Genomic DNA, 23764 nt, shown 5'->3' with positions numbered 1-23764 from the left:
GTTTGTGAAAGAGCTGAGAGAAAAAATAATTAACGCAATTTACCGAACGAAAGATATTTTTTTTCAACGTACCTATTACAAAATCCTAAGTGCGAAAATGTGTCCATAATTGAATTCGGAATCGAAGGGCTCACATGAGCAAAATGTGTAACAACAATAAAATTTTCTGTCCAAAATGAATTAACACTTAATTTTTTTTTTATTTTTCTTATTCTGTTAAATATCGACTACTATACCTTTTTTTATGAAAAAAATTGTTAGTAATTTGTATGCTTAATCATAGTGTTTTTCCTATGCTACATAGCACTTAAACTCAAGTAATGTTTCAATAAAAAGTAATTTCGTTCTTTTTTCGGTGGATTTAAAAGAGTTCATAGACCCTGTTGTCTCTGTCCATATTCGCTTAGGGTGGTATAGTAACATGTTACATCTTTCAATTTAGCTGCAAAAATGCATGAAAATAAAAGAACATTTCAAAGTCACAATATTTTTATATTAACTTTATTAAATAAAATAACTGAAACAACAAAAAACAACAAACAAAATGTTACAACATCTTTTCCAAATGACTAGCTAGACGTTCATAGGCATCCTTGTTCCTATAGAGGTGTATATTTGCTTTTACTTTCTTCATCAGCACTTTTGGGTCCACGTCGCTGAGTGCTAATAGTGTATCTGCAATAAAATCATTATTATTGTTACAAATCTTACTAAATACTATTATTTATAATGCGACATGTGACCACACCATCCTGAGCGAACACAGAGACAACATGGCCCATGTATACGATCAACTGAAAAGAGAATGATTTACTCTCTATGGCTGACTGCACCGCACTGTGCCAACTCTATAAGTGTTTTCCACGCTACATTTAAAGGATCCGAGGTTATAGGATGAAGGAAATATGCCTGGGGAAAGGCCATTCTCATTCTCGGTACAGTTCACGTAAGAGTCGGCAAACTTACTTGTTCGCGAGAGCGGGCGGTCAATTGTGATGATATCATCATCATCATATCAGCTTTTAACTGTTGTAATGTTGAATAGTAAGTGAGAATGAAAAGGCAGGTCAGTTAGCCCATCACGATTAACACACCCGGAATTCAGCACGATGGTTTGCAGAGAGGACCACGTGGAGGTCGGCCTTATGGAGCATATTGCTAGCAATGGGACTAATAGTCCATTATTTAATACATTACCGAGCACTTGCCCCCGGAACTGTTCGTCCGGGTCGTCGAGGTGCACCAGCAGCGCCGCGTACAGTGCGTCCACGTGTGCACCGTACACCACCGTGTCGTAGGGCCGCGCGCGACGAGAGAATAGCTCGCGAGTCGTGTGTAATGCACCCTCGCGGACCGCAGCGCTGCTGTCGTCGAGACGCTTCAGCACCACTGCCTCATATAAAGTTTAATTATTTATTTTATTTAGTAACTATTTGACTGTGATGCGAACGCGCTGGCTTCACAGTCGCTCAGAACTAAGGGTCACGAATTGATCCCGCAACGAATGGCGTGACGGATTGTCTAGTAACTTTTTACCAGAAGGAGACTTTGTACAAAAGTTGAGTCTATAAGTAAAGGAAGCTTAAAATAATCCATTGCATGTGGTGTCGCGTCAGCGTCAAGTTGTACACTGTCGTCAGTCGTGAAGTTATTATAAATTCAATTTACAATAAATTAAAAAAAAAGCACTCACCAAAATACAGCTTGTGCAACACGTCAGCAGTGAAACAGTCGCGCTGGTCAGCGAGTTCAGCCAGGCTGGCTATGGCCCGCAGCGTGTGCTGCCGCGTCAGCGACGAGTTGTCGTCCACCAGCGCCGCCAGCAGCGGCACCATCTCGTCCACGAACGGCGCCAGTGACTCTTTTGTAGGGAACAGGTTCACTGTCTATGGTAAAAAATAAAGTTGACGATGAAAAGATTTATCTATGGTCTACTGTGTTGTCGTCTTTAAAAGAACTGGTTGTATATAAAAAAAAAGTAACGAAATATTAATTGAGGTTTCAATGGCAATGATATATTAAAGTAATTATTTTTGTCAATAGATTTCGCTGTTAACAAATTTGTAATTAAAATCAGTTCACACGTGGCAAATTTCGTGTAAATTTTACACAACAGATGTGATATACATCTTATACTACGTAGTGGGGTTGGTACACATATCGTCATAGTCGTAGAATACTGACGGATCTTTATATGTAATCTTTGTCAGATCCGTCAGTATTCTACGACTATGACGATATATGTTTTATAGATAAATTTAATACTTTTTCTTTTGGTAATATAAAGATTTTTCTAGGAAATAAAATATTTTTACTCAGACTTTATTTATGAATACCGACAGTAGTTTCAAGCAATGTATTTCGTTAATTAATAGCAAAAAATTTAAATATGGAACCTCGTTGCCGTCCCCTCCGCCCCCCTCGCCGCCCGCAGGCTGCAGCGCGGCGCACAGGCAGGCGACAGCGGCAGTACGAGTAGCCTCAGCCGTCCGTCCCGGAGACCACACCAGGTTCACCATTATTACATCTGATTACAATAAAATTTTAATATATAATATAAAAATGTCATATCACATTGTTCTATTATCCGATACCACTCAACTGATTTCAATGAAATATATTTATTAAGGCATACAAAAATAAATTATATATATACATATATACGAAATAAGATCTGATGCAAGCACTTGGCTGTATGGTCCCGGCATAGAATATGCCACTTCTTTTCCTGTGGATGTCGTAAGAGGCGACTAAGGGAACTTAATGACAGAGGGATGGACAGCTGCGTCTCTGTTAAAACATCTCTAAAAGCTAACTGTTGTTGCCAAACCGCTTGCTAAGCGTGAGAACTACTGATCTTATGGGAAAAGGATTAAGAAAAATGTTCAGCAGTGGACAGTTTTTTTTAAGTGTGATAATGAAATAGTAACCCCACCCACGCTATCGGTATACATCGGCGGGGCACCAGTGAAGGATGATAGGTGAGGATGGATGCAGGTAAGTTAGCTCATCGTGACGAATTCAACAAGAATTTACCACGATGGTTTCCAGGGGGAACCACGTAGAGGTCGATCTGACAGGGTATATTGCTAGTAATGGGGCTATTTGACTCCATTACTAACAATCCCTTTCCCCCCAACAGTGGACAGTTAAAGGCTGATATGATGATGAAGATGAATGCTCATAATAACCTTTAAGAATAATTTTGAGGAACGCTTCCAGTTGAAAGGTGTCGCACTTGCTGAAGTTGGTCTGCCGCTGGAGCAGCATCGTGGACAGGCTAGTGAAGATTTTTAGCTTCACCTCAGGATCCATCTTCGCCGGCGCCAGGCTCGCTTTGAGGAGGGGTCCGATGATGTGTAGCTGGTTGCCTAAGGCTGCTCCTATAATGATGCGAATTATATTTTAACAATGCGAGTGTCTAAGGGGAAAATTGGGAAATATATACTTAGAATAGCAAACAAGCTGACGGTCCACCTGATGGAAAGTGGTAACCGTCGCCTATAGACATGAGCAGTACCATGGACATAACAGAGTATACTGTTTCGCCCATGATACCCCCCATGCGTTGCCATTCCTGAGGACTCAGGTATTATTCAAAAGTAGTTGTTCGATATTTTGTTTATAAATACAAAGTTACGTCAATTTTGATAATTTCACAGAAATAAATTGAAAATATAATAGGATAGTTTTTTTTTATGGGTGATAATGGAATGGCTTGCACTATCGGTATATGTTGGCGGGGTACCAGTGAGCAATATTGAGGCTGAAGTTAGGTAAGTGTGGTCATCGTAACGGATTCATAAGGAATCAACCCCATTACTAATAATATTTCTTTTTTTTTATACAACTTAGAATGGCAAATAAGCTGACGGCCCATCTGATGGAAAGTGGTAACCGTCGCCTATAGACATGAGCAGTACCATGGACATAACAGAGTATACTGTTTCGCCCATGATACCCCCCATGCGTTGCCATTCCTGAGGACTCGGATGTTATTACTCTGTACCCAGTAAATTCACACCATATCCCACCCTTAAAACCGAAACACAGCCATGTAAACACAACTGCTTCACGGTTGAAACACGAATGGGACAGAGGTACCCAAGCAATCGACTTTTGTACAAAGTCTCCCTCTGGTAATGGTTCTTCTTCTAATGAGGTAGTTCCAGGCATTTGTCTACTGCTGTCGTTGTGATGAACTAAACACTCTGCTACAGGATACTAAAAGGTATCCTCAACATCATGTCAGTCTTTAACTGCCCACTGCTGAACATTTTCCATAAGTGGGGATTCGCTGGTAGTTGCTAATCTTAGCAAGCGGGTTGGCAACCGAAGTTAGGCTGGTGGTGTTCTCAAAGAGACTCTACTGTCTATTCCTCGGCCATTGAGTTCCCTTTGTCGCCTTTTAAAACAACCACGAATAAGGAAGTGGTGACCCATTCTACTAATAACGACAAAAGGATAACTCCATCTAAATTTAGGCAAAGTCGCAGTATACAATTAGCTATATAAATGTGGAAGACACCACGCGGCATACACAGACCATCAGTGTATGCCGGCTGAAGAACCCAGTGACCCGGAGGTCGTCGCCTCCGGAGTTGAAGCCGGGGTAGTGGGGTATACCCCGAGGCCCCTACCTCGTCCGCCCACGTAACATCGGGCGGCCAGAGATGGCTCTGATTGATTGATTGATATAAATGTGGACGTACCTCCACGTAGAAGCACACAGTCGAGCAGACAACGGTGGGGAGTGAGCAGCGACCACGTGATCGGGTCGCTGTCGATGTCGGTGAGAATGTGGCCCACGTGCCGCTCGTACAGGCTCGACAGCGTACTGCCGCATTTCTCTATGTACCGCAGCTTGTCCAGGTTTGCTGCGTATTATTTTTAGTATATATCATTTATACTCATTATACAAATTAGTTACATAATTGTCAGTACTGCTAGCTTATGTTTAATATATATATATATATATATATATATATATATATATATATATATATATATATATATGCATGTATATGATAACACGAATTCTGTTTCCTACAGAACAGGCTCAGCCTAGTCTAGGAAGCAATGATAAATTTTGTGCTAATACAAACATACTTTGTTAAATAAATATATCTTTTATCTTTTTATATATTTATCAGCATTAAGTCCCTTTTCATTAAATAGATGAATTAATTATTTATGCAAAACATAGTTAATTAAAATAATTAAATAGATATATAATTTTATTTACATTAGAATACAGCATACAAATAACAACAGACATACACAGTAAAAAGGGATAAAAGAATGCATATACAAAAAAAAAAAAAACAAAATATATAAAACAAGTAACAAGTTTTTTTCTTTCATGCGGCACACGCATTAAAAAAAAAGTAAAATAATTGAATTTACCATATAAGAATATGGTCTTTTTATGCGACTGGCTCTTGGCCACAACAGAATATCAGTGTTATACTCTTTTGGGGCAAAACATAAACTGAGTTGTGACCATTTTATGTTTTTTTTTTTTATACAACTTAGAATGGCAAACAAGCTGACGGCCCATCTGATGGAAAATGGTAACCGTCGCCTAGAGAATACTGTTTCCCCCATACGTTGCCATTCCTGAGGACTCAGGTGTTATTCCTCTGTACCCTGTAAATTCACGCCATATCCCACCCTTCAAACAGAAACACAGCCATGCAAACACAACTGCTTCACGGTTGAAACACGAATGGGACAGAGGTACCCAAGCAAACGACTTTTGTACAAAGACTCCCTCTCCTATTTACTGTGATTATATCCTTGCAAGTTTTCGATATTCAATCATATTTAATCTGAAGCCACTGCAACAACCTTTGTAACTTAAAAATCTCAGTACTTTCATTGCAATTTTTAAATAAATGTCATTCCCCTCCCCCCTGCCCCTCCTTAGACAAGTAAATACATCGATGGAATCGTTATTGCAAAGGAGTCCATGAGTTGGAATGAGACATTCGATGTTGCTATCTCGTTCTCACGGATTCGTTATCAATTTCGATTCCTTTAATGAATTTGCTTGTCACTTGTCTAAAACATTGATTGCTATGGACAGTACAGAACCCTGGAAAACAGGCTTAAACGCTCTCTTGGCCCTTGATTACTTTTCTACTTACAGAGTGCCATGAGCTGTATGTGATCGTCGACCGGCATCGCGTACACGGTGAAGCAAACGGTGAACAGCTGGTCGAACACCGGTGCGCACGCATCGCCGCATAGCTGCATTAGGGCTTCGGTCACGTGCAGCAGACTCGTTTGATATTTGGCCTGAAGGACAGAACGTAACATCCTTACTAATAATATTATAAACGTGAAACAGTTTTTTTTTTGATGGGTGAAAATGGTATGGTAACCCCGCCTGCGCTAACGGGATACGCTGGCGGAGCACCAGTGAAGGGTGATAGATGAGAATGAAAACGGGCCAGTTAACCCATCATGATGAATTCATCAGAAATTAACCATGATAGTTTCCAGGGGGAACCGCGAGGAGGTCGACCTGGTTGGGTATATTGCTAGCAATGGGATTCTCAGTCTCCATTACTAACAATCCCTTCCCCCCAAAAAAATTGGATTTATATGAAATAGCATCCAACTGAATATATTAATATAGTACAAATAGCTACCTTTCTCATTCTGCACCTATCGGGATCAGCGATCTCCTTGCATAGCTCTTCCATCACCTTTCCGGTGACGAGTTCCGCGCGGGAACCCTTCAGTACGTTGGCAATGACGAGGAGCGCGGGCCAGGAGTCCACGTCGGCTTCCAGCAGCGGCCACCATGTGTCTGGAGTGATGAAGTAGCCGAGCAGCTCAGACGCGCGTTTGATCTGAACAGTCAATTATGTACCACCTCAGACTTCGTTAGATTTCTTGCGTTTTTCTTGATTTTATAAGTCCAAATCCTGGGTTTCATAAATAATGAGTGCAAGAATATGGTTTGCTTAATCTGCCACCATAGATCGGAATTATCAATGACAAAAAGAAGAGGACGAGAACAGAGGGAATATTGGCCGTACGTTCCTTTTGGACTTGGTCGCCGCTAGGGTACGAGTGGCGACAAGGTCGGTACTGCAGCCGATAACGCAGACGGGGCTACCATTCTATTTTCACCCATTAAACAAACATCGAAATCAGGGATGATTTTTTATTATAGTATGCAAGCAAATTGCTTGACAATAGAAAATATTAGACGGAGACAAAGATAAAACTGCTTGTTTTGAATCGAAGTTTAATCATACGATTCCATGTGCTAAATAAAAATGTTTTCAACATGTTGGTACTTGTTACTTACTTTACTTTACTTTTTCATGAATATTTTCAGAAAGATTAAACATTCGATAATTACCTCAGTAACAATTCTGGGGTCATCATCATTTGCACCCCGTATCAGTGTGCGTACGATCGTGTTGGCGTGTTGAGTGGCGCCCTCTTCAGCGCATAAAAGCAACCAGCACAGCAACTGGGATGAACGGAGGCGTGCATCCGCTTGCCACCCGTCCATTTCTGTGGGAAATCGAGATCTGTAGATTTCGTACTATAAATACTTAGATTATATAGATAGAGCATTGAATCTCAAAAACTTGTCAACTTTTTGTTCAACTAATTGTTAAATTAGCTTACTCGTCTTTTTTATTTAATGTTCTATATATTTACGCAAACAATCTATTTTAACGTAGCTATATTTATTTAATAAATAAATTTAATTTTCGCGTATTAAAAAGGTGCAGAATTTATATTACAAAATTAATATAGAAGTTATAAAGGGATCACTCATGACTATTTATCACGCAAAATTGTATGAAAAAGTTGAATCGTTTTTTTTTAAGCATTTGTATGGAGACACTATCTATATAATCTAAGTATAAATAGTATATATTTTTTTATTTTCTTTGCTATGTACCTGATATGATTGTGAAATAGTTTTGTTTTTAATGGATGATAATGGAATGGTAACCCCACCCGCGGTAACGGTATACACCGGCGGGGCACCAGTGAAGGATTATAGGTGAGGATGAAGCAGGTCAGTTAGCCCATCGTGACGAATTCAACAAGAATTGTTCACGATGGTTTCCAGGGGGAACCACGTGGAGGTCGACTTAATAGAGCAAATTGCTAACAATGGGGCTGTCAAACTACATTGCTAACAATCCCTTTCCCCCCGATTGTGAAGTAGTTACTCCTTTACAAACCGAAACTAGATTTGGAAGTGATCTGTAAGGTACACAGTGCAATGACCAATGACTGAGTTAAATGGAATGCTATGCTCTGGCTACTAAGGGCTAAGGTGTTCCTTTATCCTTAAAAGTAATAATTTAAGAGTCTGTGTTATGTGTAATATGTTTTGTAATTTTTAGTATTAATAGATGACCCTTATAATTTTTTATGAAGTGTCCGGGGTTGTTGTTATTTACATTATGTACAAGCTATTTCTCGGAGCTTGGTGCGTGTAAATCTTTGAGCTCAGTAACAGTTATAATAAGGAAACCTTATATAAAATTTTACATTTCTACAATCAGCCATGTCTCCTCTTATACATAGATACCTCGACCAATAGCAGGTACAATTTTCCCAATGTTACTCTGCACCAAAACTCTGCAGCCAAGATTGGGTCGTTTCACATCTGGGTAGTGGGTTGGAACATCCTTGAGGAAATCTGCTTTCTTTTTCAAATCTTCCTCATTCTCCTCCATGTATTGAAGGCCTATATCAGTCCAGAGCTTTGTGGCTGTCTCTCGGACATCGGCCATTACATCACTAAGGCTAAACAAAAATCCCAAATTAGGCTAAAAAAATTGAGCTAAGTTAATATATTTTCAATGTATTATTAGACATATGTACTTAGTCAGATATATTATTATCATTATTTCAGCCATTATCCGTCCACTGCTGGACATAAGCCTCTCCCATAGACTGCCATAAAGAACGGTCCTGAGCCCGTACCCGTACCCGTACGTGGTGGCCACTCAAGAATCTTTCTTTCCCATCGGTTGTCGGTTCTTCGAGCTATGTGGCCGGCCAGCCCATTGCCACTTTAGCTTGCTTATCCTTCGGGCTAGTCGTATATATGTAGTTAGTTAATTTTAAACTTTCGCGTTGTTTACATATATTTAAAATTACACTGTCAGGACTTTGTCCTGTTGTGATCACGACATGGTGCAATCCATGTCGAAACGTCGGCAATAAAGAAGTATGTAGGTACTATTTATCTGCAAAAATTTTTCATCACGTTATATCCTGATAGCGTATTTAAAATAAATTATGTAGTTAGTATTCACACTGTGAATTTTCAAGTTTTTATCTGCGACTTTCTCTTAAATCATGACCAAAAAACCACCATTTATCAACCATGGCAACTACTGGCAAAACCCCACTTGTGGAAGAGATCTATGTTTAGCAGTGGACAATTAATGACTCATATGATGATGTTGATAATGATATTAGGTACAGTCCAGACAATTAGTGAGTGAGCAAAAAAAAGCTAAACTTTATTAAAATGATTAAGTGAAAATTTTGCAAGGGTTTTTCTTAAATATATTTTTATTAAACTTATGTCTTGACTAAATTTCACTGATTTACCTTGTTAGCAAGAGTGGTATCATGCGGTGCCAGAATGAGTATCGATCTCTATAATTGAGCACCCAGTTACCAACTTCCAGTGTCACCTGCAGTCGCACTTGGGTGTTTTCATCAAACAGTTTCTCAGCCATTGGTGTGATCGATAGCTCAAAGCATTTTGCATTACCAGCAAGAACAATAGCTCCTACAGAAAGTAAAAGAAAATTATTTTCTTTTTGAGGTTCAATAGGCTCGCACAAAATCCTAAAATTCAAACTTCAGTTTCTAAAGAGCAGCAGTTTCTTGAGTAAAACTGCTTTCCAGACAGTGGTCAATTAAAAAAAAATTCTTTCAAGTTTCAAGTTCATAGTGCTGTATACTAAACTGAGTACTTGATTTGTAAAATTGCTGTCTAGTAGCATTCTTGGTGAAACAGAAAAATAAAATACAATTGTATGTCAGAAAAATATTCTCTCTATATAAATGTCATGATAAAACATCATAAACATAAAATATGGGAGGAAAAGGGATTGTTAGTAATGGAGACTGAGAATCTCATTGCTAGCAATATACCCAACCATGATAAATTCATTATGATGGGCTAACTGGCCTGTTTTCATTCTCATCTATCACCCTTCATTGGTGCTCCACCAGTGTATCCCGTTAGCGCAGGCAGGGTTACCATACCATTTTCACCCATCAAAAAAAAAAACAAAATATGCAGTTTGCTGTCGATACTAAACATCAAGTTATGAGCCCAGTTAAAATTTAATAAGAAAGTAAAAAAATAAAAATACCTATGGCTTTAATTGCTGCAACTCGAACTCTAAAGTGCTGATGAGCAAAATTAGATAAAACTGGCTTTACATAACTCTCTGATTGAAAGTGGAAGTCTCTTTCTATCAATTTCGTTAATAAAATTATACATTCGCATGCCTCAAGCTTTACTTTCGGAAAGGGATCAGTGCTTGTTTTTGTTAGAATACTTGTGAAGTCATTAATGAATGGACTAAGAAGGTGAGGTACTTTATACTTGTCCAATATCTTGTGAACAAGTTCGATTAATACTAAACGAATTTCTTCGGATTCTTCAACTATTTCTGGACAACCAATTCGTCGAACTAGTACAGGTAAAATATAAGTTAAATAATAGTCATTTAAAGGCAACCGTTCTATAAAGTTGGAAATAATTAACGCAGCGTACTCTCGACATGCCTCAGACTGGTCAGAAAAACTTTTTAGAATATAGGCATATATTTCAGGAAACACAACAGTCAAGTCGCAGTCACTATTTGCAGGGTTCTCAAATATTTCCTTATTTATATTTACTAAAGCTTGTTTTCTTGTCATTTTTAATTCACTTTGCAAAGCATTTATATGCTTTTCTAAAGCACCACGAGGGTTATCTTGAAGATTTGTGTTCATTTCTGCCATAATTATCACTTTTTAGGAACCTAGCTTGGTGTGATTATTGACAAAACATAAATTAATGATCTAGAATGAATTAAAATTATTAGTAGTAAACAAAAGTATGTTTCCATGACGACAAACTATTTTTTTTATGGGCCTAGTGTTGCTTCTTATGCCACAAACAGTGACAGACGTCTGACTATAATATGACTATCATACAACTACTATAGTATACGATGCAGTGCAAGTATTAAATAGATTTAGCTGTTAAAGCTTTGTAGAAGATCAAAGAAATCAATATGAATCACTGACATAGTATAACGTAATATAATCTAAGATATGCATTTATTGCTACATGTAGGATAGAAATGGGGTTCACTATTCTTTTTTATATAAATCTTTGAATATGTAGTATATGTACTAATAGAGTTGTACCTGACATTTTAATTTTTATAATATTGTTGAGATGAGCAAAATAATGATTCTCAATCCATGACTAAACATAGGTCAATGTATTCAGTACCGAAACTCCAAAAGTTCTTCACTTATTAATCTATAGTCTGTTGTGGGTATGTTTTTAATATGGTTATTATCTGAATGTTTCTATTTTTTATTTAATTTCAGTTCCCCTTTGAAAGGCATATTTAATAAAATAGAAAATAAGACGTATTCGTTAAAGTATATATTAAACAAATAATAGTTTTATGTATTCTTCTGCTACTGGTTAGTTGATAAAAACGTGTTGTACGGCTAGGAAACGATGGAGGTGACTCGAAAAAGTAAGATTTTTATCCTAAAGTTACTGATCATCTTATATATTCTCACGAAAACTAATCTGTAGTATTTATTATAATCATTTTCAGACTTTAAAGAGACGCTCCCGCTTGTTAAAGCATCAATACAGAGATCGGACTTCTTGGTAATAGATACGGAGTTTACGGGTCTTATGAATGGTAGAGAATTGTCAATGTTTGATACACCAGCTGAATATTATACAAAGGTTTTGAATAGTTCCTCCGAATTTTTACTTATTCAGTTCGGATTATGCGCCTTTTGCTTTGATGAAGCGGAAAATCATTATGTCAATGAAGCATATAATTTTTATTTGTTCCCTCGTGGAAGACCTGGGCCGGAGAAAATGTTTCTTTGTCAAAGTTCTAGCCTTGACTTTTTGGCAACTCAAGGGTTTGACTTCAATAAGTTGATTAGAGATGGTGAGTATATTTTAGCAAGCGACATGCTTCTAGTATTTTGCTTGCCCTTTAGTATTCCTTTTTTCTTTGTGTCATTTTAATTTTTGACTTGATGCTGGTAAAATTCTAAGAATTGTAATCTCTATTAATAAGTATCTTCAATTATGTAACTGTTTTTATTTTAATATAAACCTATTTTTTTTTAATCAATGTTTAGGTATTATTTATTTAAAATTAATTACAAAAATATGTGATTATTAAATTGGGTTGATCAATATTATTTTTTTCATTTGTAGGTATTTCATACATGACTGGCCCCGTTGAGAGCAGGTTGCGTGAGGCACTTCTGGAGAAACAAAAAAATTATAATTCAGCTAAGCAATTAATCCCAATACCCCAGGAACATAAGCAGCAAATACGAGATATATGGTTAGTTTATTATATCTGCCATTAACTGTTCATTGCTAGAAGTGACTGTTGTTCACTGATAGGCCTTTCCCCATATGTGGATTGGTGTTATTGTGGTGGATTGGTAACTGTAATTAGGCTTTATTGATAATTTAAGAGGGATGCTGTTGCCCATTAATTAACCATTTTCAAATTCTCTTAGTCGCCTTTTACTAGACCCATGGGACAGAAAGGGGTGGCCCATTCTATGTGGGGACCATATGGCAAGTAATACATAACTAATATATACACAGTACAATTAAATTTATAAAATAATTTAAAATTTGCTGTATCCTGTCTGCTTGAATTGGAATATGAGTGTCCTATATATTAGTTAATGATGTGATCTATCTGTGTCAAAAATTTAAATGTTTTTAACAGTTTAAATGTGATGTAGTAACAAACATCCAAACATCTTTGCAAACTTTAATATTTATAATATTAATAGATTAGTACATGTAGTATATGTAGAAATCAATTGCTATAACTGATGGTCCACCTGATGGAAAATAGTAACTGTCTACTATAGACATAAATAGTACTATAGATGTTTGCATTGCCATTCCTGAGAACTAAGGTGTAATGTCTGTGGTTCCTGTAATTTCTTTGCCATGTCCTCCCCTTCAAAAACACACAGCCATACAAACACAACTGCTTTACAGCAGAAACAAGAATAGGATAGAGGTACCCAAAATGACTTTTGTACAAAGTCTTACATTGTAAATAGTATATAGGTCAAATAAGCACACAGGCTATATTTAATCTTGGTCAATAAATATGTCCCAGTCTCATGCACAGTTACTAGAGTAGTCTAAAATTGTTTAAATTTCTATTTTTTTCAGTGAAAGGGTGAAACAGTTTGTAAATAAGAGTGAAGAGAGTGAGATGGTGATAGATAGGTGCAACCCATTCATCAGACGGCTGCTATTCCAGGAGTTGGGCCAAAAGTTTAAAGACGAGGTGTTTGTTGACTCTAGAACATTAGAAAATAAGGACAGGTATGCTACATGATCTCTAAGGCCCGCAGTTTTTTTTTTATACAATTTAGAATGGCAAACAAGCTGGCGGCCCACCTGATGGAAAGTGGCAACCGCCTATAGACATGAGCAGTACCATGGCCATAACAGAGTATACTGCTTCGTCCATGATACCCCCCATGCGTTGCCATTCCTGAGGACTCAGATGTTATTCCTCTGTACCCTGTAAATTCACGCCATATCTCACCCTTCAAACCGAAACACAGCTATGCAAACACATCTGCTTTATGGTAGAAACACAAATGGGATAGGGGTACCCAAGCAATCGACTTTTGTACAAAGTCTCCCTTTGGTAAAATGCTGTAAAATGAAAGATAATCTATAGCATAATTTTATCAGTCAAATCAATCTGGAATATGTAAATTTGCATATTAGTTAAAAATTATATCCATCTCTGGTAAGAGTTATATTGACTTTTGTTCTCAAGGAGAAGATAAAATATAAAGAGCTGTACAGACAAAAGTTTATTGTCTGTACAGCACTTTATAAATAATTATTAAATTACAAAAACATTCTGAATAGTATTCAATTGTATAAGTAATTTGACATTATATTAACTAATTTAATTTCAAATTAATATAGGTAAATAAGGTTTATAACATTACTAATACTGTGAGATTCAGAGGGAGACTTTGTACAAAAGTCGATTGCTTGGGTACCTCTGTGAACCGTGAAGCAGTTGTGTTTGCATGGCTGTGTTTTGGTTTTGTGTTGCAAGCCTGACGGGGTACCGCGAGGGTACAGTAAAGGATTATAGATTTACCAGAGGGAGACTTTGTACAAAAGTCGATTGCTTCGGTACCTCTGTCCCATTCGTGTTTCAACCGTGAAGCAGTTGTGTTTGCATGGCTGTGTTTCGGTTTGAAGGGTGGGATATGGCAGTGACTTTACAGGGTACAGAGGAATAACAGCTGAGTCCTCAGGAATGGTAACGCATGAGGGGTATCATGAGCGAAACAGTATACTATGTTGTGTACATGGTACTGTTCATATCTATAGGCGACGGTTATCACTTTCCATCAGGTGGGCCGTCAGCTCGTTTGCCATTCTAAGTCCTATAAAAAAAATGTGAAAGTGAGTTTGTTTGTTACCTCTTGGTGCTTTAACAGGTTAACTGATTACTATAAATATTTAGAAACACAGTTATTTTACCTACTACATTATTTCCTACTAGACTTTACTTGTAATAATAACTTTTATCTTTTAGAGTTATAGTAGTAACACGGTTGACATCTGAAAATCACAGTTCAAGTAAAATTGAGCAAAAAACAAAGAAGGAATGGGAGGAGTTAGAAGATGCTGTAGGATTCTCTAAAGTTGCCCAAATGATCAGCGAGTCAGTGAGTTATTTTTTATACATATTAATGTTTCTTAAATATATACTAAGTGTCTATACCCATTAATAGGAAATCATACAAATCTGGAATAAACCGTTCAGTATTTCATCATAGAACAGTTATACTGATTCTACATTTTTTTTACATGTCTCATGTATGTATAAAGTAATCGACTTTATCCCATTTTATTTTATCATTATCACCATCACCTCAGGCATTATCTGTTCACTGCTGATATAGGTCACCTGCTTCCACTGACTCACTACAATGCATTTGAGGTCGTTCCTCTATCTAGTTTTCTTCATGCTTATTTAGTTCTTTTTTTTTTTTTTTTTTTTCTGAGCGTGTTTGCTATTGGCCGTGGGTGGCCTTTACAGCTTCACCGGACGCGAATGCAGGGGCGAGTGCAGATGGCACTCCAAGCCCGCGAGAGGGGAGCGACAGAGGTGTCGACTCTTTCTTATGGACTGGCTTATTTAGTTACTCTATTTATTTATAAGTAACAGAATTACTTAATTTTACATTTGTCAATGTGCTAGTAACCTGGCAGTTTCGTACGCATACTGTCTCGTCTATCACATAGTTTATTGCACAATACTGTGTATAATCATAATCGAAGGTCAAGCTCTCATGTACAATATTAATAAATATAAATAGGTATAGATAATACGTTTAAACGGAGGGAAAGGGATTGTTAGCAACGGAGTTTGACAGCCCCATTGCTAACAATATGCCTTATTAGGTCGACCTCCACGTGGTTCCTCCTGGAAACCATCGTGAACAATTCTTGTTGAATTCGTCACGATGGGCTAACTGACCTACTTCATTCTCACCTATCATCCTTCACTGGTGCCCCGCCGGTGTATACCGATAGCGCGGGTGGGGTTGCCATTCCATTGTCATCCATTAAAAAAAAATACGTTTAAACAAGTGAAATGGAATAAAATCGTTTTCGTATTTACGCATTGGTATTTTATTGCTTTTGTAAACAGTAATTATTTGAATAGAATAGAAATAATTTTATTTGTTTACAAGCTCTTAAATATTCAATTTTTTATGATTGTATTGCTGGGTTTTTGATGTTATCTGGTGAGAAGAATTCGCAAGATAATAGTTTCTCTTTTCAAATTATTTACAAGATAATTTTACATTTGCATGGGTACTGTGACTATAAATAGAATTAAATTCTATTTATATGTATTATTAAATGGAAAATAAACAAACACCACACCCGTTCACGAGTGTGACGGATGAGCTAGTCATCATGGCGCCTATTTTAGGCGTATTTTATATTTTTAATTTATAATATTATTATAGGCATATTTTAGGGAACTCAAAGACCCGTCACGCTGCCATATTTTGTTCGATCCATAACTTTTGCTGGTGACGCGAGCGTCAGTTGATTTTATTTATTTATATTTCTTGTATTGTTTCAGAGAAAGCTATTGGTGGGACACAACATGATACTAGATGTTCTTCACACGCTCAATCACTTTTTCCAACCTTTACCGGAAGACTATGCTTCTTTCAAGGAGTTTGCACATTGCATGTTTCCCAGGTGTGAGCTTTTTTTAATGCTGCAAAGGTAGCAAATAGAATAAAGTCTATTATAACTTATATAGTAAGTCATAGAAGATCATTACAGGCAGAATTTAAAGGGACATATGCCTAACAACGTTAGGGTTATTAAGGGGGCAGGGGGGGGGGGGTTGTTGGTAATGCAGGCTACCAGTCCCATTGTTAGCAATATATGTTGTAAGATCGCCTTCCATGTGCCCCTCCTCCCCCCTGGAAACCATCGTGCTGAAATCAGATGTTTTCATCACGATGGGCTAACTGACCTGCCTTTTCATTCTTACCTATCAACCTTCACTGGTGTCCCGTCAGCGTATACCGTTAACGCAGGTGGCCATTCCATTATTATCCATTACAACAACAGTGGGTTATCAATCTCGTACGTAAAAAATAAGCTTCGATAAAACTAACTGGTCCTGGTATAAATACAGTTATAAAATATATAAATTTATGTTACTCGTAGTGTGTAGCTTTATGTAGATTTCTATAGATAAAGAATTTTTAAAATTAATTTAAGTATTTTTTGATATTATCTATTACAAACCAAAAATCAAATAAATTCCCTTTAGTTTAGATGAAATTACCAAATACTGTTATATTTGCTCGCTGATTTATTGTAGAATAAAAAAAAAAATATATATTCTACAATAATTAATTTAAAACTTAGCAGCTAGAATTCTGGTAGACGTCTATTTCGATTCCATGGGTAGACAAAGCTTTGTACGGTTAGTTATAAAATAGACTTTATTTCCAGATTACTAGATACAAAATACATGTCAAGCATGCCACCTTTCAAAGAAGAGGTGCCCTCCAATGTACTGCAGCATCTGTACGCAACATTATCGGAGCCACCGTTCTCATTGCCAAAAGTGGGTATGTGATATCTAAATTATAGGTTTATATTTTTAAAAGTCGATTGCTTGGGTACCTCTGTCCCATTTGTGTTTCAACCGTGAAGCAGTTGTGTTTGCATGGCTGTGTTTTGGTTTGAAGGGTAGGATATGGCGTGAATTTACTGGGTACAGAGGAATAACACCTGAGTCCTCAGGAATGGCAACGCATGGGGGGTATCATGGGCGAAACAGTATACTCTGTTATGTCCATGGTACTGCTCATGTCTATAGGCGACGGTTACCACTTTCCATCAGGTGGGCTGTCAGCTTGTTGCCTAAATTCATTCTAAGTTGTATAAAAAAAAATGTTAAAGGCAACTATTGACATTACATCATTAGTCCGTTATTGAATTGTATACAATATGGCCGTGTGGTCCCGGCATAGAATAAATCACTCCTTCTTTTCCCGTGGCGTTGTAAGAGACGCCTAAGGGAGTGCGAGAGATGGGCAGCAGCGTCCCTCTTAAAACACCTCCAAAACTTAACTGCGGTTGCCAACTCAACTGCCAAGTGTGGCAGCTACTGGCTAAAAACAAAAAAGGCTTATGTTCAACAGTGGACAAATATGTTTAACTTTCAACTGGCTTCAAAAAAGGAATAGAGAATCTCTCAATTCGGTTATTTTTTTTTTGTTCTTTTGTAACTCCGTCATTTATAAACTGATTTAGAAAATTCTCTTTTTACCTGAAAGGATATACTTTTAAATTGTTTCCCATAGAAATTTTATCAAAATCGGTCGGTTCGTTTAGTTTTTAAATAAATATAATTGGTTTTACCACGATTGAAGTAGATTTTTTTTCGTATAAGTTTTAAATATTCATTCTGTACATATTGAATGTGTCTTGGACAGTGTCGTCCCCGGGCCGGGGCTACTGCCACGCGGACAATAAGCAGCACGAGGCCGGCTACGATGCGTACGTGACCGGCATGTGTTTCCTGGCGATGCAGGCGCACTTAGCGCGAATGCGAGGCGAGAGCGGCGTCCGCGTCTCCGCCGACGGCTCGCCGGTGCTGCGCCCCTTCCTCGACAAGTTATACCTCTCCAAGACTGCGCACCAGGATACGCCCTATATGAACTTGAATGGCGAGGACCGTGAGTTTTTAATCTAGTGTTTTCTTGTGAGCCTTAGAACGACAGAGGGAGACTTTGTACAAATGTCGATTGCTTGGGTACCTCTGTCCCATTCGTGTTTCAACCGTGAAGCAGTTGTGTTTGCATGGCTGTGTTTCGGTTTGAAGGGTGAGATATGGCGTGAATTTACTGGGTACAGAGGAATAACACCTGAGTCCTCAGGAATGGCAACGCATGGGGGGTGTCATGGGCGAAACAGTATACTCTGTTATGTCAATGATATTGCTCATGTCTATAGGTGACGGTTACCACTTTCCGTCCGTGGGCCGTCAGCTTGTTTGCCATTCTAAAATCAATCAAAAATAGATATCCGACCGATATTGAAATGGGTGATGACCGCTTTCCACTTTCAACGTCTTGAAGATATCAATATATAGATGTTACATTGGGTTCTAATATGTTAGACGAAATGTAAACATATGTATTATATACACCATAACGACTGCAGTTTTTTTTTTATTGGATGAAAAAGAAGTGGTAATCCCGCTTGCGCTAATGAGATACGCTGGCGGGGCACCAGTGAAGGGTGATCGATGAGGATGAAAACAGGCCCATTAGCCTATCACGATGAATTCATCTGGAATTAATCATGACAGTTTCCAGGGGGAACCGCGAGGAGGTCGGCCTGGTTGGGTATATTGCTAGCAATGGGATTCTTAGTCTCCATTACTAACAATCCCTTTCCCCCTAACGACTGCAGTTGACAAATGCCTCTGATTATCCCATTGGGATTTATAGTCGTATTCATATTTTTTCAATGGATGTTGATATGCAAGTATTTGCTTTAACAAAGTACTCCTATCTACAACTGTTTCGTGTAGATGTATAACTTGTCTTTTATTTACAGCAAACCCATCAAGGGACCACGTGTTTTATTTCACATTTCCTAAAGAATGGCAGCGAAATGAAATTAATCAGCTTTTCAGTCCATATGGTAAGTTTGTTTTTTTTTTTATTATAAAACAAAGGTGGTAATCTAGCATATGGTTATATTTTTTTTTAATGATACGATAATGGAATACTAACTCCGCCTGCGCTGCTTCAAATTCCCACGGTGCAGAAGAAGGTGATCCACATCACCAATTCACCTGAAGGAGACTTTGTACAAAAGTCGATTGCTTGGGTACAGAGGTCCCATTCGTATTTCAATCGTGAAGCAGTTGTGTTTGCATGACTGTGTTTCGGTTTGAAGGGTGGGATATAGCGTGAATTTACTGGGTACGGAGGAATAACACCTGAGTCCTCAGAAATGGCAACGTATGGGTGGGTATCATGGGCGAAACAGTATACTCTGTTATATTCATGGTACTGCTCACGTCTAAAGGCGATGGTTACCACTTTCCATTATTTATAAATAAATAAATAAATAAAAATAGACAACTGAAACAAATACACAGATGGGTATAATTTAAAAGTCTAAATATATATTATATTATTTTATATTAGACATGTAGTTTCGGCATAGAATAGGCCACCTTTCTTGTGGGCGTTGTAAGAGGCGACAAAAGGATCTTTATGGTCGTGGGATGATCTGTAGCGTCCCTCTTAAAACATCAAAGCCTTACTGCGGTTATCCAGCTCGCTTACTAAGCATGGCAACTATTGGCAAAACTCCCTAATATGGGGAGACAGGGGGGAAAGGGATTGTTAGTAATGGAGACTGAGAATCCCATTGTTTGCAATATATCCAACCAGGTCGTCCTCCTCGCGGTTCCCCCTGGAAATTATCATGGTTAATTCCTGATGAATTCATCATGATGGGCTAACTGGCCTGTTTTCATTTTCATCTATCACCCTTCACTGGTGCTCTGCCAGCGTATCCCGTTAGCGCAGGCGGGGTTACCATTCCATTTTCACCCATCAAAAAAAAAAAATATGGAGAGACTTAAGTTTAGCGGTGGACAGGTAACGGCTGTTATGATAATGTTAATATATGCATATAGATTGATTATAACACAATCTGTCGTGTCAGGTGCGGTGTCGGTGCAGTTTCTCAATGACACGTCTGCGCTGGTGGCGCTCAGCAACCGCAAGAAAGCCAAGGACGTGATGAAAGCACTCGCCAAGCACAGTCGGATCAAACTCATACCGTACGTACGGTACAAGATGGCGGCCAAGGTGAGTCACGGAAATGTACAGTTTTGATTTTTTTTTGTAAAAGATATACTAAATAAATACTTAGCCAATTTAAAAACAAAAATATAAAACTATATTATCAAACTATATTATCAAAAAAAAAATGGGCTGTATGTAATAATAAAAAAAAAAAAAACTATAAAGCCGTACGTTAGTAAAATATTTTTAAAATAACACAATCTACATGAAAAGGTTTTGCTAGAAGAAATCTCTTATTAGATATAAGCTCGCCCTTGTACATTATGTTTATAATGAATTGTGATTAACAGTATGTTTTGTGTACAATAAAGAATAAAGAAAGAAAGAATATTGTAACAAATTGTGAAATATTTACTTCTGTTCTCTTGAAGTTGTGAGCTAAATAAATATATGAATTTATTCATACGTACGAATCTTGGCGATATAGTGCTTTAACACTTCTTCGTGTCTATGTAGTGTATATATATAATATAACATTGGCTGATATATAAATACTTCCAATTATATAATATTTTATTATATTTAATATTTAAATATATGTATATAGACATGTATGTATGTACATAAATTATTTAAACATAAGGCATTATATAAATATATTATAACAGCCAAGTGCGGCAAGCGGCAACAATTATCGATATCGAGTTGTCCATTAATATGTCGATACACATGAATCCCTAATGTGAATGATTGTGCTAACTCGACATAATGTGTGTTAGATGAACGACGATATCCGGTTCCGCTGCAAAAGACTTAAGAACCTTCATAACATTAGCTTACCGAAGTATGGCAACATCGAAATTATCTGTCAATTTTTAATAATAATATAACATAATACAACGTTTCTATTTGATTATTTAAAAACTTTATTTGCTTGCGAACTGAAACGTTAATTACTCGTATGCAGTAATATTCTTGATAAGCTGTTACTGAAAATTTAGATTTGGTAGTAAAAATGTATTTAAAAACTGTAAATGTGTATTTACTAAAACTAAATGTGTATTTATTTATTTACACTTTATTGCACCAAGTAAAAAGAGAAATAACAAATACAGTAAATATTAATGAAAAGTGATACAAAGGCGGCCTTATCGCTAAGCAATCTCAAGTGTATATAAAAAAAAAAGCAAAACATGAAGATAGCTGCAAAGTTTTTAGTGATATACATATATGCAATATATTGTATCATTAACGTTCGAGTTCACTAGCAGGGCACTTTTTAAATAATAAATCAGAAATAATATTTTTTATTGTTGATATTTTTGACGTTGACTTACTTTGGTAAAATAAAGTATTTATGTTTAGATATCTATAAGTAAACGGTTAAGATCTTTATAGACTGTTCCATGTAAATGTTTCCTATGTGGAACATGTGTTTGATTAAATCATTTAGCTGTTTAATTGTCAACAGATTACGGAGGACCAGCAACGTTTGCAGTTAACAGCGAGGAAGATGTTAGCCATGTACGTATTAATATTATTTACAATATATGAATGAATGAATGAACGAACGATTGATGAATGAGTGAATTACAAGTATGGTTTCGAACAATTACCTTTCCTATGAATAAGTTGTGGTCATTTTGTTAGATGGTGGAAAAGATAGAGAATATACTTTTTTTTTATATACAACTTAGAATGGCAAACAAGCTGACGGTCCACCTGGTGGAAAGTGGCAACCGTCGCCTATAGACATGAGCAGTACCATGGACATAACAGAGTATACTGTTTCGCCCATGATACCCCCCATGCGTTGCCATTCCTGAGGACTCGGGTGTTATTTCTCTGTACCCAGTAAATTCACGCCATATCCCACCCTTCAAACTGAAACACAGCCATGCAAACACAACTGCTTCACGGTTGAAACACGAATGGGACAGAGGTACCCAAGCAATCGACTTTTGTACAAAGTCTCCCTCTGGTGAAGGTAAACATAGGTAGATACTCTTTATTGTTTCCTCCAAAATATTATAATAGTAATTGTAAATACAAAAAATTACAAGAAAATATTATACTTGGAAAACAATGGACGGCCTTATCGCTAAAAGCGATCTTTTCCAGGCAACCTTTGGATGGAGAAGAGTATTATAAAGTTTGATTGGTGGCACTATATAGTACTGTTTGCTGATGATACTTTACTTATAATAATAATAATAATAATAATTAATAAGCCTTCCAAAGTCCAACCCCGCGTCCGAGCTCACCATCTAGCTCACGTGGAAGGCGGTCACGCGTATAAATAAAACCTACGCGGCTAAAGGGGCAATGGCAAAAATAAAGATGGCGAATAATTATAACGGAGACAGTATAGGGTCGCTGCCCGGGGGTCGCCGGGGCGCGTCTACAACTGGCGGTAGGCGCGGCAGAATGCGAGCCAGCCGACCGGCCCCACCACCTGGCCGGTCCGACCCCTCGCCATCGACATCAGCTGGCTTGGCGCCGGCAGGGCCGTCACAGGCCCAGCAATCGGTGCCCGCCACTGGTGGTACACGTCGCATGAGGTGGACAAGAGCCATGAATGAGGACCTCATGCGTGCGTTCTTCAGGGCTACAGGGACAGAAACAGGCAGAACAGGATACCGGGCAGTAATGCACCGCGAGTTTCTGCGTCTTTTACCGGATCTAACCGTCTCGGAACAGAACCTAGCCGACAGAGTTCGGTACATACAGCGCTCTGGTATGTTTAGCGCGACCGAACTCGAACGATTGCGAAGTGAAGTTGTTCCAGAAGCAAACTCCGCGACCGTAGAGCAACCAATCTCAGACGTGCTACCTAGCGTAGAGGTGGTTGCCGAAACGCTTTCAGAAGCGGATGCGGACGGAACAACTTCCCAGGATATAGAGCATATGAGGAGCATACTAGAGGAGGCGATTCTAGAGATCCGAAGAACTCCCCTCGAAGAGAGACCGAAGCTTCCCCGGATATATCCAAATGTGGCGACGCGGGATGCCATTGAGGCCACAAATGGACTGCTGCCTCAGTACCTTGAGGGCAGCGGTGACCTGGGAGAGACGAGTTCAATCCTGTTTGGCGCTG

The 23764-nt window shown here is 37.9% G+C and overlaps 2 protein-coding genes across 2 annotated transcripts in view; one reads left to right on the top strand and one right to left on the bottom strand.

The window, feature by feature from the left end:
* Nucleotides 1-485: 485 nt before the first annotated feature.
* LOC113522773 (dynein axonemal assembly factor 5) lies at nt 486-11363 on the bottom strand. The gene is made up of 12 exons (XM_052903574.1): nt 10386-11363; nt 9610-9793; nt 8576-8793; nt 7379-7536; nt 6657-6860; nt 6150-6300; nt 4713-4877; nt 3192-3383; nt 2397-2527; nt 1694-1886; nt 1198-1389; nt 486-675 (listed from the first exon to the last, which is right to left on the bottom strand). The coding sequence occupies exons 1-12, from the start codon at nt 11020-11022 to the stop codon at nt 548-550; spliced, it is 2553 nt and encodes an 850-aa protein (XP_052759534.1). The 5' UTR covers nt 11023-11363; the 3' UTR covers nt 486-547.
* A 174-nt stretch (nt 11364-11537) lies between these two features.
* Nucleotides 11538-23764, top strand: part of LOC113522763 (poly(A)-specific ribonuclease PARN-like) — a 36939-nt gene continuing 24712 nt past the window's right edge. Inside the window, exons 1-11 of the mRNA XM_052903575.1 lie at nt 11538-11777; nt 11862-12212; nt 12488-12620; nt 13481-13636; nt 14883-15015; nt 16449-16570; nt 17342-17460; nt 18331-18573; nt 19460-19546; nt 20585-20730; nt 22139-22191. Coding sequence (XP_052759535.1) covers nt 11759-11777; nt 11862-12212; nt 12488-12620; nt 13481-13636; nt 14883-15015; nt 16449-16570; nt 17342-17460; nt 18331-18573; nt 19460-19546; nt 20585-20730; nt 22139-22191 — 1562 coding nt within the window. The 5' untranslated portion in view covers nt 11538-11758. The remainder of the gene's footprint in view (nt 11778-11861; nt 12213-12487; nt 12621-13480; nt 13637-14882; nt 15016-16448; nt 16571-17341; nt 17461-18330; nt 18574-19459; nt 19547-20584; nt 20731-22138; nt 22192-23764) is intronic.

This window comes from Galleria mellonella, unplaced genomic scaffold (genome assembly GCF_026898425.1).
Source record: "Galleria mellonella isolate WM207_F2 unplaced genomic scaffold, CSIRO_AGI_GalMel_v1 utg139, whole genome shotgun sequence".
Taxonomy (NCBI): domain Eukaryota; kingdom Metazoa; phylum Arthropoda; class Insecta; order Lepidoptera; family Pyralidae; genus Galleria; species Galleria mellonella.
This window is presented reverse-complemented; position numbering and strand designations above follow the sequence as displayed.

Coding starts and splice junctions, on each gene's coding strand:
- LOC113522773 (XM_052903574.1), bottom strand. CDS start 11,022: ATGGCAGAAATGAACACAAATCTTCAAGATAACCCTCGTGGTGCTTTA. Junction 4,878..6,149: donor CATACAGCTCATGGCACTCT/GTAAGTAGAAAA, acceptor AATAATACGCAG/CAAACCTGGACAAGCTGCGG. Junction 676..1,197: donor GTTCCGGGGGCAAGTGCTCG/GTAATGTATTAA, acceptor ATTTTATTGCAG/ATACACTATTAGCACTCAGC.